Raw genomic sequence first — 14,325 nt, 5'->3', positions numbered from 1 at the left:
CCAGGCAGACTGACAGTATCATTCTGGGCAGAGAAGTCCATGAGCAAGGGAAAATGGAACAATTTGGTGTCTTCTGTTATCTACCAGTAGCTTTATGTGACTGGATACTGTAGAAGAAAAAGTAAATATTTAGTCTTTCCCTGATTCCTGCCACAGAGCTGCTAGAATCCTCAGATTTTACTGTCTTTTGTATGCTAATGAGTTAACTCCTGGATGGGAGACTAGGCAGCTTCAGAGGCTGTAAAACCAGCCTCAGAAAACCAACCACTGTGATTAGAGGGTTAGAACCCTCAGCCCACTGCCAGTCCAGGGGCCGGAAATGAGGGCTGGACATTGAGTTCAGTCACCAGTAGCCAATGATTTTATCAATCATGCCTATGTAATGAAATCTCTGCTGCCTTCCGTACTTTTCATAAGTGCTCAGTTAATCGTAGTTTTAGGATAGGACTTAGCATATATGATTAATTTTTCCCTTTCTAATTATTTTTGGGACTTACTCTCTTCAAAATACAGAATTACAACATTAATATGTTGTTAGAGTATAAAAGTTGCTTTTGAGGAAGTTGTATTAATAAGGATCCAATTAGAACCCAAAAACCACACAGCAATTTGAATGTCAGGAAGCAATTTGAATGTACAAGGAAGTATTGACCAGTAACATGTGATTAACTACAAAAATATGAAGACAACTCTGAAGAATAAAAGAAAGAGTAAATTTGGGAGAGGTCTGTCCTAAGACTGAGATTCAGTTCCTAATGTAGAATTTGTGATTGAAGCCCACTGGGATGGGGGACATGTTTGCTGAGGTGCTGAAGACTGGGACATTTCTGCAAATAGTTTTTTTGTTTTTTTTTTTTAAGTTTATTTTCAGAGACAGAGTCGTGTGCCTCACACGTGTGAGGGCATGTAATTGGGGGAGGGGCAAAGAGGGAGGGAGAGAGAGGGAATCCCTAGCAGGCTCCATGCTGTCAGTACAGAGCCTGACACCCGGGCTCCATCCCACAAACCGTGAGATCATGACCTGAGCCGAAACTGAAACTCAGACGCTTACCCTACTGAGCCACCCATGTGCCCCTAAGAATATATATTTTATTTAAACTGCAGATTTTGTAGTCAAGAATATGACTTGATTCACAAAAGTTTTGATTACCCACGTGTTTTCCAGAATATAGGTGCTCTAAGTTAAAAACACTGTCTATCCCAGGGCGCCTGGGTGGCTCAGTGGGTTGAGTGTCCAACTTTGACTCAGGTCATGATCTCACATTTCATGGGTTTGAGCCCTGCCTCAGGCTCTGTGTTGACATTTTGGAGCCTGGAGCCTGCTTTGGATTCTGTGTCTCTCTCTGTGTCTGCCCCTCCCTGGCTCATGCTGTGTCTCTCTCTCTTTCAAAAATAAACATTAAAAAAAAAAATTAAAAACACTGTGCCAAAATATTGGTATACTTGGGTTTTTGGAACTCAAAATGCATGTATTTAACTCTTTATAGACTTATATGATAATGCTGTGTAACAATACTTTGGGGGAAATTACAGGTAGAATTTCTATTTATGATGCATTTCTGTTATCTGCCAGTTAATAAGGTTGGGGGGGGGGTTCTGTTAGGGGCATGGATATCATGCAGATGTTAGATTTGTTGTAGGCTTGGGGTGGCAGGAAGGGATATGAACTCTGAGGTGAGGAAGGATGAAAACCAACTATATCTTTAGTTCCTTTTTTTTTTTTTTTTTTTGTATTACATGAATGCTTAAGATTGTGGCTCTGGGATTCTATAAAACAATAGGGAAAATCTTCTTTCTAAATTTAGAACTTCTGGAATATTTAAGCCTAAATGTAAATAGTGAAGAATGAAAATGCATGCCTTCAGATTTGTACACCCGTAGAGGTTTGTGGTTTGTTTGTTGTAATGCTAAAGTTCTGTTAACCCAAAACAAGATTGAGATAAGCATTGACTCCAACCATTCATGGGGTTATGATATAGATAATCTGCATTTGGAAATTTCAGCAATATTGTACTTAGACTCATGTTACCATAGGATTGACAAGACCAGAACTAGGAAATGAAATTTTTTGTGGAATTCTAGATAGAATATGGAGAGTGTGGAAAGTTGGCTTTGTAAGTGGGCCTGATTTATGTATTCTTCTTCTTCTGTCTCCAGTAAGCAGTTAGTACGTCTTTCCTGTAGATGAGTTCAAGCCCTATAGTCTGACTTACTCCTTCCTGTTCACCTCTGCAAACTGCTATATTCATTTATTCAGTCAATAATTGTTGAGTGCCTAACACATGCCAGACACTGTACTAGTTACTAGGAATACATTTATGAACAAAATAGTCTGTGCTGTCTTCAGACTTAGAGTCTGGTGATTAATTAACCATGGTATATTACTATAATCTGTGGCAAGTGCCAGAAGACCCTTTAATCTTAACAGAAGGCAAATGGTAGGTAAATTCGGGTTGGTAGATAGGGATAAAGAGGATTTAGACCATGAGAGACTCTTAAATACAGAGAACAAACTGATGGTTAAGGCGGGGGCGGGGGGTGGAGAGGTGAAAATGGGTGATGGGCATTGAGGAGGGCACTTGTTGGGATGAGCACTGGGTGTTGTATGTAAGCAATGAATCATGGGAATTTACCCCCAAAACCAAAAGCACACTGTATATACTGTATGTTAGCCAATAGATGGGATCTTTTGAAATCAGTGTTGTTCTAGCACAGAACTTCCCCCATAGAACAGTAGAAGAGCCTAGTGCACATTGAAGGTTTTCACCATGTCTGCAGTCCATTGAAGTACTCAGAGTATGTTTTTGCTTTTGTTTTGTTTTGTTTTGGCTTATATAGCTGGTTAGAGGCAGAGGCAGGTTTGGGGCTTACAAAGAAGTTACATGAACATATTATGTGTTTGGAATTACCTGTCTAGGAAGTTAGGGGATTTCTTGTTATGGTAAAAGATAACATGAACTAGGGCAGTTTAGTGGTATCAGTATATCCAGAAGGTATTTGCAAAAATAGACATATGTATGGTTATGTGCCTTAAAGGCAGCAGTATAATTAATTCTTTTTTTTTTTTTTTAGTGTTTATTTTGAGGGGGAGAGAGCGCGAGTGCGTGCGAGTGAGTGGGGGAGGGGCAGAGGGAGAGACACTGTGAGTCCGAAGAAGGCTCCAGGCTCTGAGCTGTCAGCACAGAGCCCGATGCAGGTCTCAAACTCACAAACTGTGAGATCATGACCTGAGCCAAGGTTAGACACTTCACTAACTGAGCCACCCAGGTGCCCCTAATTAATTATTCCTTGATAGGTGACTTTGAAGTACTACATAGTGCCTAGCAATGCTTTTAGTGAATGTGATCCTGAAGTTTAAGAATGCCTTGGGATTTTCTATCAAATTAGTATTTTGTCCCCTTTTTCTTAAAAAACTTGAAAGTGTTTTTAGAGATCATCTTCAGAGTTGCCTTTTTTTCTCCTGAAGATGGAAACCTTTGACTTTCTTTTGCACGAAACCAAGTTTTATTTATATTTGGAAATTCAGGAGCCAATGGCTGACTTATGAGTTATTCACCATTTAATGTAGAAAGCTTTCTTGTCTTGTCAGTGGGGCTCTAGTTTTTTTGTACCATTAGTTAAGTATTTTACTTGAACATAGTATTGGATTTTTGCACTGAGTTTTCACTTTTCGCTGATTCTTTAATCTTCAAAATCAAATATCATAGAGAAAATATGGAAAGGGTGTGCATGTGTGCACATATTAAGTGAGATGATAAACTGGTAGCAATTAAAACAATCTGGCATACAGCAAGAGCATAATAAATGCTTACCTTCTTTCTTTGGTCTAAGCCAGGGTCTTAGCCTTTCTTTGGTCTAAGCCCCTTTTTTGCATCCTCAGAAGTTATACCAATGTTAAATATGGTGTATATTTACTGAAAAATATTTAAAACAGACCCAACATTAGGTAGGGTCAACTGTGGAGGGAAACAATTTCTATGGAACTCTCTGGTTCTTAATTTATATTGAAATTACTGATGCTTCTTTTTCCCAGAAGTGTGTATAGTATTCTGTTTTGCACATAGTGGCCACTTAAGGATGTCATCATGCAATAAAAATAACGTTAAGGAAGGAATCTGAAGGCCTGCATGCAGTCTTAGCTTATTGATTTCTATGGTGTTTGCACCTGCTGAATTTCTTTGAACATTTTGTCTTGCCTTTCTTGGTCCAGCACTGTGAACAGATTGCACCCTCCTCCTTATACTTTAGTATATAAATTCATACAGAAAAGAGGAGCTCAGAAAAGGAGCTCTGGAGAGGGAGGTTGGTTGTATCCATCTTGGATCAAAATTGCTAGTCCAGGAGGAGAGAACCATATGCAGGACATTTTTAGTTGAGGATCAGGGTGTATGCAGACCAGAAATTCAGTAAATAGAAAGGTGCAAACCTTGAAAGAAAGACCAGGGTCTTAATTACAACAGAAATAGCAACGACAACAACATATAATTGCAGGAAATGAAGGTGCAGGTTTTCAAAGACAGGAAAAGCACAGCTGGATGATGCCAGTAACAAGAGAAAACTACAAATGAGGTGGCTTCTGTACCATAAACTTAGATTTTTTCTCATAGCTCATCTCTTTTGATCTCTCTCCCATTTCTTGCTAACTAAGCTAAGAAAATTTTTTCACCTTTTCTCCTTCCCACTCAGCCTTCTTCCCCACACCATTTTCTCCTCATTGTTTAATTTTCTCTCAGAATTCATGTGATCACAAACTATGCTAGAGATACTCCTGGATTGTTTTTTTTTCCCTAAGATACTTAGCTGACTTTTTTGTGAAAGAGAAACAAAACATCAAGCTATAACTACAAATTAGAAAATTTCAAACGCATTGCTTCTGTTTATTAAATACTTAGTATTCTTGCTGCACTCTGTATCAGTCAACTGTCACCATAACAGGCCACTCCAAAAGTTAGTGGCATACCAAAATACTATCATCGTGCTCACAGATTTGCAGGTTGGTTGGGGTGGCTCTTTTCCACACATGCCTCATTCTTCTGGGGCAAGTGGGCTACCCATGGTCATGTTCTTTTTAAGAAAGTTGCAGAAGTTCAGGACGGAAGCCCATCCATGCAAGCACATCTCATATCTGTGTGCATGGCTATCTTTAATATGTTATTGATCAAAGCATGTAATATGGCCAAGCCCATCATCAGTGCAGCAAGGAAATAAATTCTCTCTAGGGGGAGGAAGTTAAAAGTGGCAGAGGGTGAGGATATAGAGATGAGAGAATTAACACAGGCTACTGTAATCTTTTCTGAACTTTACATTTATGTTTACATTTTACCTTGTAGTCATTAGTGTATATGTATACTATTTTGTGTTCTGTCACTTTAGTTTAATATGATTTTGTAAAGATAATTTCTATGTAGGTATATATTTTGCTATTTAAAAATACGCAGTTGTTTGCTTAACTCAAACTGTGCCTCTTGGTCCATCTGTATAAAAATAATATGAGATGCTTATTAAAAATATAGATCCCTTAGCCTTAACCCCGACTGCTCTGGAATTGGGGTCGAGGCTTGAGAATCTTCATTATTATCAAACTCATCAGGTCATTCCTCTGCATATTCAAGTTTAGAACCTCTTCCTTAGTGGGAGGACATTTGTATTGTTTCCATTTTTCTAGCATTATAAACAATAGCCAGCAACATTTGTATAAATGACTAATTTGGGAGGAGTATTCAGTAGTCTTTCCCTGATCCATGACCAAGTAATTTGCAGTTGACAGAAATAATGTTCCATGTAAAGAATGGAGTTTGGAGGGCTGCTAGTGGTGAAATTACAAACAGGCTTAAGAAATCTGTTCAGTTTTTTTTTTTTTTTAATTTTTTATATTATTAGAGACAGAATGCTGATGAGTGGGGTAGGGACAGAGGGAGAGAGAGAGAGAGAGAGAGAGAGAGAGAGAGAGAGAGAGAGAGAGAGAGAGAGGCAGAGAGAGAGAGAGAGGCAGGCAGTGAGAGAGAATCTCAGGCAGGCTCCATGGCCAGTGTGGAGTCCAATGCAGGGCTCAATCCCATGATCCTGGGATCATGACCTGAATTGAAATCAAGAGTGGACATTCAACCGAATGAGCCACCCACACACCCCAAATCTTTTAAGTTTTTTAATGTTCATTAAAATAAGACCTTGAATTAGATAAGAAGAATTTCTGTAAGTATTTTCTACATCTTTAATTTGTGATGTTGGGTATTGAGTAACATAGTCATGGTTCCATTGCTAGTTCTTGCTACTGTTTTAAATGAACATAGAAAAGTTGACAAGTTTAAAGAATTTTTTTTCACCTCTGTAAATTTGGCAGTTTGATATTTTTACTCAACTAATTTATTCTTCCTGGCATTTTATGTGACCTTGTTTATATACTATATTATTTTTCTTTTATTGTCAGATAGTCTTGGTTATTTCAGCTCTTTAATAAGGTTATTGGAAATGAAAATGCACTGATACCATGGTGGATACTGCCAGTGCTTATCCACTATGCGTTCTTTTCTTCACAAACAGAATCTTGATTTCATTTTTATTTTTATTTTTTAAATGCTTATTTTTTTTTTGAGAGAGAGAGAGAGAATGAGAATACAAGTGGGGGAAGGGCAGAGAGAGAGGGAGATACAGAATCTGAAGCACGCACCAGGCTCTGAGCTGTCAGCACAGAGCCCGCTGTGGGGCTGGAACCCACGAACTGCAAGATCATGATCTGAGCCGAAGTCGGATGCTTAACCAACTGAGCCATTCAGGCTCCCCTAAATACTTCTGGGTATATTTCTTAAGAAAAAAGATGTTTTCTTACATAACCGTAGTGTAGCTATCAAATTCAGGAATTTAGTAGTAATAAAATATTACTAAGCAGTCCATATTCATATTTCTCCAATTGTCCCAGTAATGTCCTGTATAGCATTTAGTGTTAGATGCAATTTGATTTCCCACGTTACATTTGATTGTCATGCCTTTGTGGTCCTCATTAATCAAGGAACTCATTCTTGGTCTTTTACGGTATAGACATTTTGGATATAATAGAGTAATTATTTTGTAAAATGTTCCTCAGTTTGGATTTGTGTGATGCTTCCTCAAGTTTAGATTCTGGCTGTGCATTTTTGGCAGGAATACCTCACTCAGGTGATATATTCTTCTTGGTGTATCACACAATATGAGGAGACATATACTGTCATTTTCTCCAGTTATTGGTAATATTAAATTTGATTACTTGAGGTGGTGTCTGTTATGTTTCTTCATTATAAAGTTATTCTTTCTCCCTTTAAAATTTGTAGTAAGAGAGTTTGAAACTATGCAACTATACTGTTTCTCATCAAACTTTCACCCAATAGTTTTAGCATCTATTGATGATTCTTGATTGAATTATTACTAAGATGAGTGCAAAATATTTTCAAGAAATATTTCAGCAGATCCTTTTATTCTAGTGTGACTTATTTTTCCTATCATTTCCATTGAGCTTTCTCTGTTTCATGGTGCTATCTTACAGTTTGGGGGAACTTAAATTTTAAGAAATATGGAGATGTAGGAAGGAACGTGGTCCTAAGTAGGGATGTTCAGGGAAGGGTTTGATAGTGGAATCCCATCCCTCTTTTCTCTTTTCCTCTCTAACAGAGTATATATAAGAGATCATATAGACCAACAGATCTGAAGTAAATGGGGACAAGTGGTTAATTCTGTTTAGGATCTTTTATGACAGATTAGAGAATGAGATGATCTTTTTCCTCAAAGAGATCTTAGGGTCCCCCTGATGTCATATACCTACTTACTGCATGGCCTGCCTTTTGACATGTCTTTTTCAAACATCTCAGGTGCATGAATGCTGACTAGTTAGAGCTGCCTGGGTTTCATTCAGTGGCCCCAGCCCCTAGGTAAAGTAGTCCAATGGATAAACCTGTTGTCCTTAATTTTGCTCAGGGTTAGCCATTGTGCATCTCACTCCATTTCTTATTAGGAGGGATAAATTAGGCAGTGAAGAATGGGCCAGAAACTGTTAATTCAGTAAGACTTCTTGGGAAGTAATATAGAAGTTCCCTTTTGGAAACATGGGAATGGAGTTAGGGCTCCCCACAGCATGGTTTATTCTTCATAAAATAATGAAATTTGTTGAGTCTCTCTCAAGTTCTAAATTTTTTCTTCTCTATACTAGTTTATTTTTTGTCCCTTCCCCAAAGGTCATTTATTTTTTGTCCTTGAATATTTTCAGATTTTAAAATGTAATGATTTTGTTTTTTCTCCTCTAGCACCAGCAGACATTTCTGAATCAGCTGAGAGAAATCACTGGGATTAATGATGCCCAGATACTTCAGCAAGCCTTGAAGGTATGGCCGCTGTTTTATGGCATATAGTTTATTTACTCCCTCATCTCTACTGCATACCTTATTTGAAAGGTTTTTAGTTACATTATGTGGTATAGTAGTAGAGATATAGGAAAGAAATTTTATAATGTAAGAGCCTTACTTATGCTATAATTTTGAGCATGTTAGTTTTCACAACCCAATGTTTCAAGATACCTTGGGGGTGACAGATGATCTCTGTCAATATGAAACACTTTTCATGCAAAATGGAGGGATATGAATCCAAATGCCGTGGCTAGAGTGGGGTGGGGTGGAGAAATAATGGGGAGGGGGAGGAGGATAAAGAAATAGGAGATTAATAGAAGGTCAGAAGCTTACATTTTTTTCTTTCCAAGAAGAAATAAAACTTGACTAACGTTTAACTAATTGCACCTTAAGAACATGCAGTCGCAAAGCTGTTAGTATATGCAGTAAATGAAGGGCATCGTTCTGGTTGTATCTTCTGAAGTTCCCTCATTTCCACATGGAGAAGCCCAAATGAGTCAAATCACATGGATATGCCCATTGAAAAAGATCAAGTAGATGAAAGATGTTTAAGAACTAGAACTGCATTTTAAAGTTATTTCTATATTGCTACTAATGGCTAACAGCAGGATGACATTTTTGCTATTGTAAGGCATACACACAGCTTCAATCCTTTGCAACGTGTTCCATGAGACAAATTTAATTATGTAATTTTTGATTCTGAGCCAAAAGTTTGTCATTTGTTTCCAGAAATAATTTTATCTTTTTAGATGATTGTAATCATCATAATAACTAGCAGTTATTAAGCACCTATAGCACTAGGTGCTATTCTAAGTACTTTATGTGGCTAACATCCTCCTAGTAACTCTGTGAGGTAGGTGTTACATTCATCCCCTTTTATTTTTTTTTTTTAATTTTTTTTTTAACGTTTATTTATTTTTGAGACAGAGAGAGACAGAGCATGAACGGGGGAGGGTCAGAGAGAGGGAGACACAGAATCTGAAACAGGCTTCAGGCTCTGAGCTGTCAGCACAGAGCCCGACGCGGGGCTTGAACTCACGGACCGCAAGATCATGACCTGAGCCAAAGTTGGACGCTCAACCGACTAAGCCACCCAGGTGCCCCCCAATTTTTTTTTAATGTTTATTTATTTTTGAGATAGAGACAGAGCATGAATGGGGGAGGGGCAGAGAGAGGGAGACACAGAATCGGAAACAGGCTCCAGGCTCTGAGCCATCAGCCCAGAGCCTGACACGGGGCTTGAACTCACAAACCGTGAGATCGTGACCTGAGCTGAAGTCGGACGCTCAACCGACTGAGCCACCCAGGCGCCCCCATTCATCCCCTTTTAAAAGATGAGTAAACGGGTTAAAGTGACTTGCTCAAGCTCACACAGTTGAAATGTGGAAACCAAGCAGCCTGATCTTGGAGTGCCGCACTTAATTTCTGCTTTTACTGCAGTCTTTGCTTCAGCTTTTTTTCCTGTCAGCAAAATGATGAAACAGTTTTGTTTAGAGTGTTAATGCAGGGGTTATGAAGCCACTGTTAAGTATTTGGAGAGGAAGCAAAAATGTCATACCTCAATTTTTATGATTATGACATTTAGATGATTGCTAGTCCTTTCTTTATCCTGATGAATATGATTCCATCACTCTGTGTCTGTTTTCAGAAAGTGCCTTTCCCATTCTCTGTCTCTGAGTGTGAGGCCGTCCCCTTACCTGGTCAGAGCAAGTCTGGGGAATTCACTTTTTTTTTTTTTTTTAACCTGGGAACTGTGTAGAATATGTTTACTCGAATGTAAAGGTTCAAATTAACTATTGTCATCATTTTCTTTGAGGTACCTTGTGTGACTTCAGGTTTTGTTTTTTTTTTGTTTTTTTTTTTTTTTTTTTTTTTTTTGAACTTTGGTTTCAGTTAACAGTAGTTGGGGGAAGGGGACTATTCTTAAACCTTAACTATTACCCAGTATAAATGTGTAAGATATTTAATAATGAATCAACTTTCTTAGTAATATACTGACAAGGAGTGTACTTTTGGGAACCACAAGGTCATTGACTGATTTGAGTACTTTTATTTTAAGAATCTATTTTTAGCCCTCCAAAGCAAGTGATCTTCAAGAAATCCCTGTTGCATTTAGTTTATTATTATTATAAGAGTATATAGAAAGCAATTAGCACATTTCTTGGCACATAGTAAGAGTTCAATAATGTTAGTCATGGTTATTGCAAATTACTTTACAACTATTTAACTCATCTAACATAGATTATGTTATACTCGTATTTTTGGTGAGTCATTTAGAGTTTTATAATGGTTGTGATAATAAAGTTTAAAGCTGTGATGCTTTGGGGTGCCTGAGTGGCTCAGTCAGTTGTGTCTAACTTCAGCTCAGGTCATGATCTCGTGGTCTGTGAGTTCGAACCCTGTGTTGAGCTCTGTGCTGACAGCTCAGAGCCTGGAGCCTGCTTCAGATTCTGTCTCCCTCTCTCTCTGCCCCTCCCCCACTCGTAATTGTTTCTCTCTCTCTCTCTCAAAAATAAATAAGCATTGAAAAAAATAAAAATAAAGCAGTGGTACTTTTCCAACTGTACTTTTACTTTTTTTCTCTTCCTGGCTAACTGGAATTGGAGTTGGGGTGGGGATTGGGGATCTTATTCTTGTAGTTGCTCAGGCTTCAAACCTTGGAATCATCCTGATCTTTCTTTCACATATTTAATGTGAGAGCAAATAATGTTGGACTTTCTGCTTCAGTCCTTTCTCTCCTGTAGTGTATACTCAACACAGCCAGAGTGATCCATTTAAAATGTAAGTCATACCATATCATTTCTGTCCAAAACCCTCCACTAGTTTCCTATTACAGTCTGTGTGTATGCTGGAGTTCATGAGGCCTTCATAGTCTTAGGTGTTCTGGCCTTCTGTTACAAAGATCACTTCATTATTAATATCTGGGTTTCCTAATGTTGTTTCAGTTATCTGTCCTAGAGCTAAGTCTTCTATTTATTAACTCTACAGACAGTGTAGAGATAGAACTGGTCATGTCTCTTTTCATTGTTTTGTTGTAAAAATTAGTTTTCTAGCATCTGCTTCCTCCTAAATTAACTTTAGAATAATTTTATTCAGAAACGTTTTTGATGAGAACTACATAAAATTTATATATTTAATTTGGGTAGGATTGTTATCTTGACAGTATTGAGTATTCTTGTCTAGTTCTCTATGTCTCTGTACTATCAAGCTTCAGAATATTTTGCGATTTTCTTCCTTCAAGTCTGACATTTGCTTAAGTTTGCCTCTAGGTATGTATTCAGCATATATATTAAAGGGGAATATCTTTTATAGTTTTATAGTCTTCTTGTAGAAGTAGTGTTTTAAATATTCATTTTCACTCTTTTATATGGCAGGTTCCAAAAACAGTTTTTAGTTTGTTCATTTGTTTAGGAGCATAAATTTGTGATTGACTTTTGTTAAGGAGAAATGAAAGTAATGGAAAACTAAGTAATTACAGAATTACTACTTATGTCACGTTAGTTGTCTTAACAGAAAACGGAATTACTATTGATAGAATATATTGTTTATGATCAATTTACACTATAAAATAGTATAAATCATTCAGATAGAATGATTTCAAATCTAAAAGTGACTTTTGCTATTTAAGTATTAGTTGCTATGGAGAAAATCAAATAAATCGTGTGAGAATGTATGGAGTTATTCCAAAATGTTTGATGTTCCATTCTTGATATTTGAAGGATAGTAATGGAAACTTGGAATTAGCAGTGGCTTTCCTTACTGCAAAGAATGCCAAGACCCCTCAGCAAGAGGAGACAACTTACTACCAAACAGCACTTCCTGGCAATGATAGATACATCAGTGTGGGAAGCCAAGCAGACACAAGTAAGTTTACTTCTCTCTTAATATTTTAATAAGAATGTAATGAAAAATTTTCCTTGGAAATATATTAATTTTGTTGAAGCAGAGGTGAAGGACAAAGAACTACTTAACCTTGGTTGTTTTTAGTGTAGTTGAAAAGAGTATATGTTTTTATTAGTTGCATTCGTTTTTTTGTTTTTTGTTTTTTTTTTCCAGTCTAGGAGTAAAACATTGTATTTAAGTTGTATATCCTTTCACAGAGCATTTCATTTAGTATTCATTGTTTTGGAATATAGAACAGCTGTAGGTGTTACTCATTAAAGAAACAAACATTTCAAAGGTTTTACATGGGCACAAACATTTGTTTTATAGGTTTTAAGTGTTGGTAGAGGACTTAGTATTATTTTTGAAGGCAAACTATTGTTTCTAATTACTGATAGGTTTACCACTTACCGGAATTTCCCTTCCTTCAACCCTTGTTCCTCCCCCAAATTAAGATTTTAGAAAAAAGTCTATTACTGTGTAACAAAGTACACACACATACTCACACAGACATACATACATATGTAGGGAAAGGATTATATGGGACTCTACATTTTCTTTATAATATGAATATATATTTTCAAAATATGTTTAATTACCTCTGTGTTTCATTTTGGTGTAATAACTGCACTATATAACATGTAGATATTTATTTTTATGCATTCTGGATTTACAGCATTTGGTTACTAACTAGTATTTGAAGAGAAGAAAATTTCTGATTTTTGTATTTTAAAGATTTTATTTTTAAGTAATCTCTACACCCAACATGGGGCTTGAACTCACAACCCTGAGATCAAGAGTTCCATGCTCTACCTACTGAACCAGCTCGGCACCCCTCTAATTTTGTTTGTACACTTTCTCAAAGTTAGGAAACGACTAGGAAGAAAGAACATATAAACATAGATGTTTATAACTGTTGGTGTTAAAGATTAGTGTTTGTTGGTAAAATATTTTAATTTCAAAATTTGGGGATAATCTTAATATTTTTTGTTCCACAAATGACCTTATGTCACCCAAAGCTGAAATACTCCCATCTCACATAGATAATAGGCAATGGATGAAGTTTTATAAATGTGAAACAGCTCCAAGTGTTTTTATGTGTAAGTTGAAGACAAACTGTGGTTTGGCTCCTATCTACATCTCTAACTTCATTTTCTACTGTTTTTCTCTTCTCACTTTATATGTGATAATTCAGAATGGCTTGAAGTTCTTATCATCCAGTGCTATTTAATTCCTCCGGTCTTTATATTGCTGTTCCTTCTGTTGGGAGGGCCTTCTAGCCTTTGCCCCAACCTCATTACCTCTGGTGTTGTAAGACTTAGGTCAGGAGTTTTTGCTGTAGCAGGTGCTTCTCCAGTGCCCAGAGCATACTTGGGTCTTAATGAGTACTGTGCCTCTCTTTCTTACCAAACAGGAAGCTTAACAGGGCAAAAGACCATTGATGTTTGTACCATCATGCTAGATTTGCATGGTTACTCAAAAAGTGTTTGTTGAATTATTTTTGATAATACATGTAAAAAAGCTGTTTCAAAACCAATGAAAGGGAATGAGATTGAGAAGCTTGATGCAAGAAGTTAGAAAAAAGAGAAGTAATATGAGTAGAGAAAGAATTAATGTGTGAGAATAGCATCTAATATCTTTCAAGGTTCTGAGACTTGGGGGGAAATGAAATTAGGTACAAAAAAGAAAAAAGTTTTTGATTGAAGGCAGTTGGTTCAAGTGAAGGCAGCAGGAAATTGACTAAACATGGTTCACTGTTCTAGTGGAAAGGATGACAAGACTGATAGCTATGAATTCTTAATATAGATGGTAGACTTTGTGACATGAGGTAGTATATATATATATATATATATATATAGGTAGGTAGGTAGGGGAATTAGGGTTATAAGACTGTCCTGAATAAAAGAAGAGGTATCATTTGTTCTGTGAAAGTCCGTGAATAATGCTTAAGCCAGATGTTATACCTGTTCAACACTGTTGACAAAGAATAGTGAAAATGTTATGGACAAGAGAGCTTCAAACAGATGTTCTTAGGGAGAAGGCAACCAGATTTCAGAAGGCATGTGTCCTATAT

General features: G+C 37.0%; 1 protein-coding gene across 5 annotated transcripts in view; it reads left to right on the top strand.

Annotated features, from left to right (window-relative positions):
• The window catches only part of USP25 (ubiquitin specific peptidase 25), a 151,514-nt gene that overhangs the window by 18,596 nt on the left and 118,593 nt on the right, over window positions 1-14,325 (top strand). For 4 of the 5 annotated variants that reach the window (XM_023238853.2, XM_023238852.2, XM_023238855.2 and 1 more), the window contains exons 2-3: window positions 8,271-8,348; window positions 12,089-12,233. In XM_023238853.2, coding sequence (XP_023094621.1) covers window positions 8,271-8,348; window positions 12,089-12,233 — 223 coding nt within the window. Of the gene's footprint in view, window positions 1-8,270; window positions 8,349-12,088; window positions 12,234-14,325 lie in introns of those variants that run through there. The other variant, XM_019839497.3, reaches the window with a different exon arrangement.

Source organism: Felis catus, chromosome C2, assembly GCF_018350175.1.
Source record: "Felis catus isolate Fca126 chromosome C2, F.catus_Fca126_mat1.0, whole genome shotgun sequence".
Lineage (NCBI taxonomy): Eukaryota > Metazoa > Chordata > Mammalia > Carnivora > Felidae > Felis > Felis catus.
Note: the sequence above shows the minus strand (reverse complement) of the source record. Positions and strands in the feature narration are given on the sequence as shown.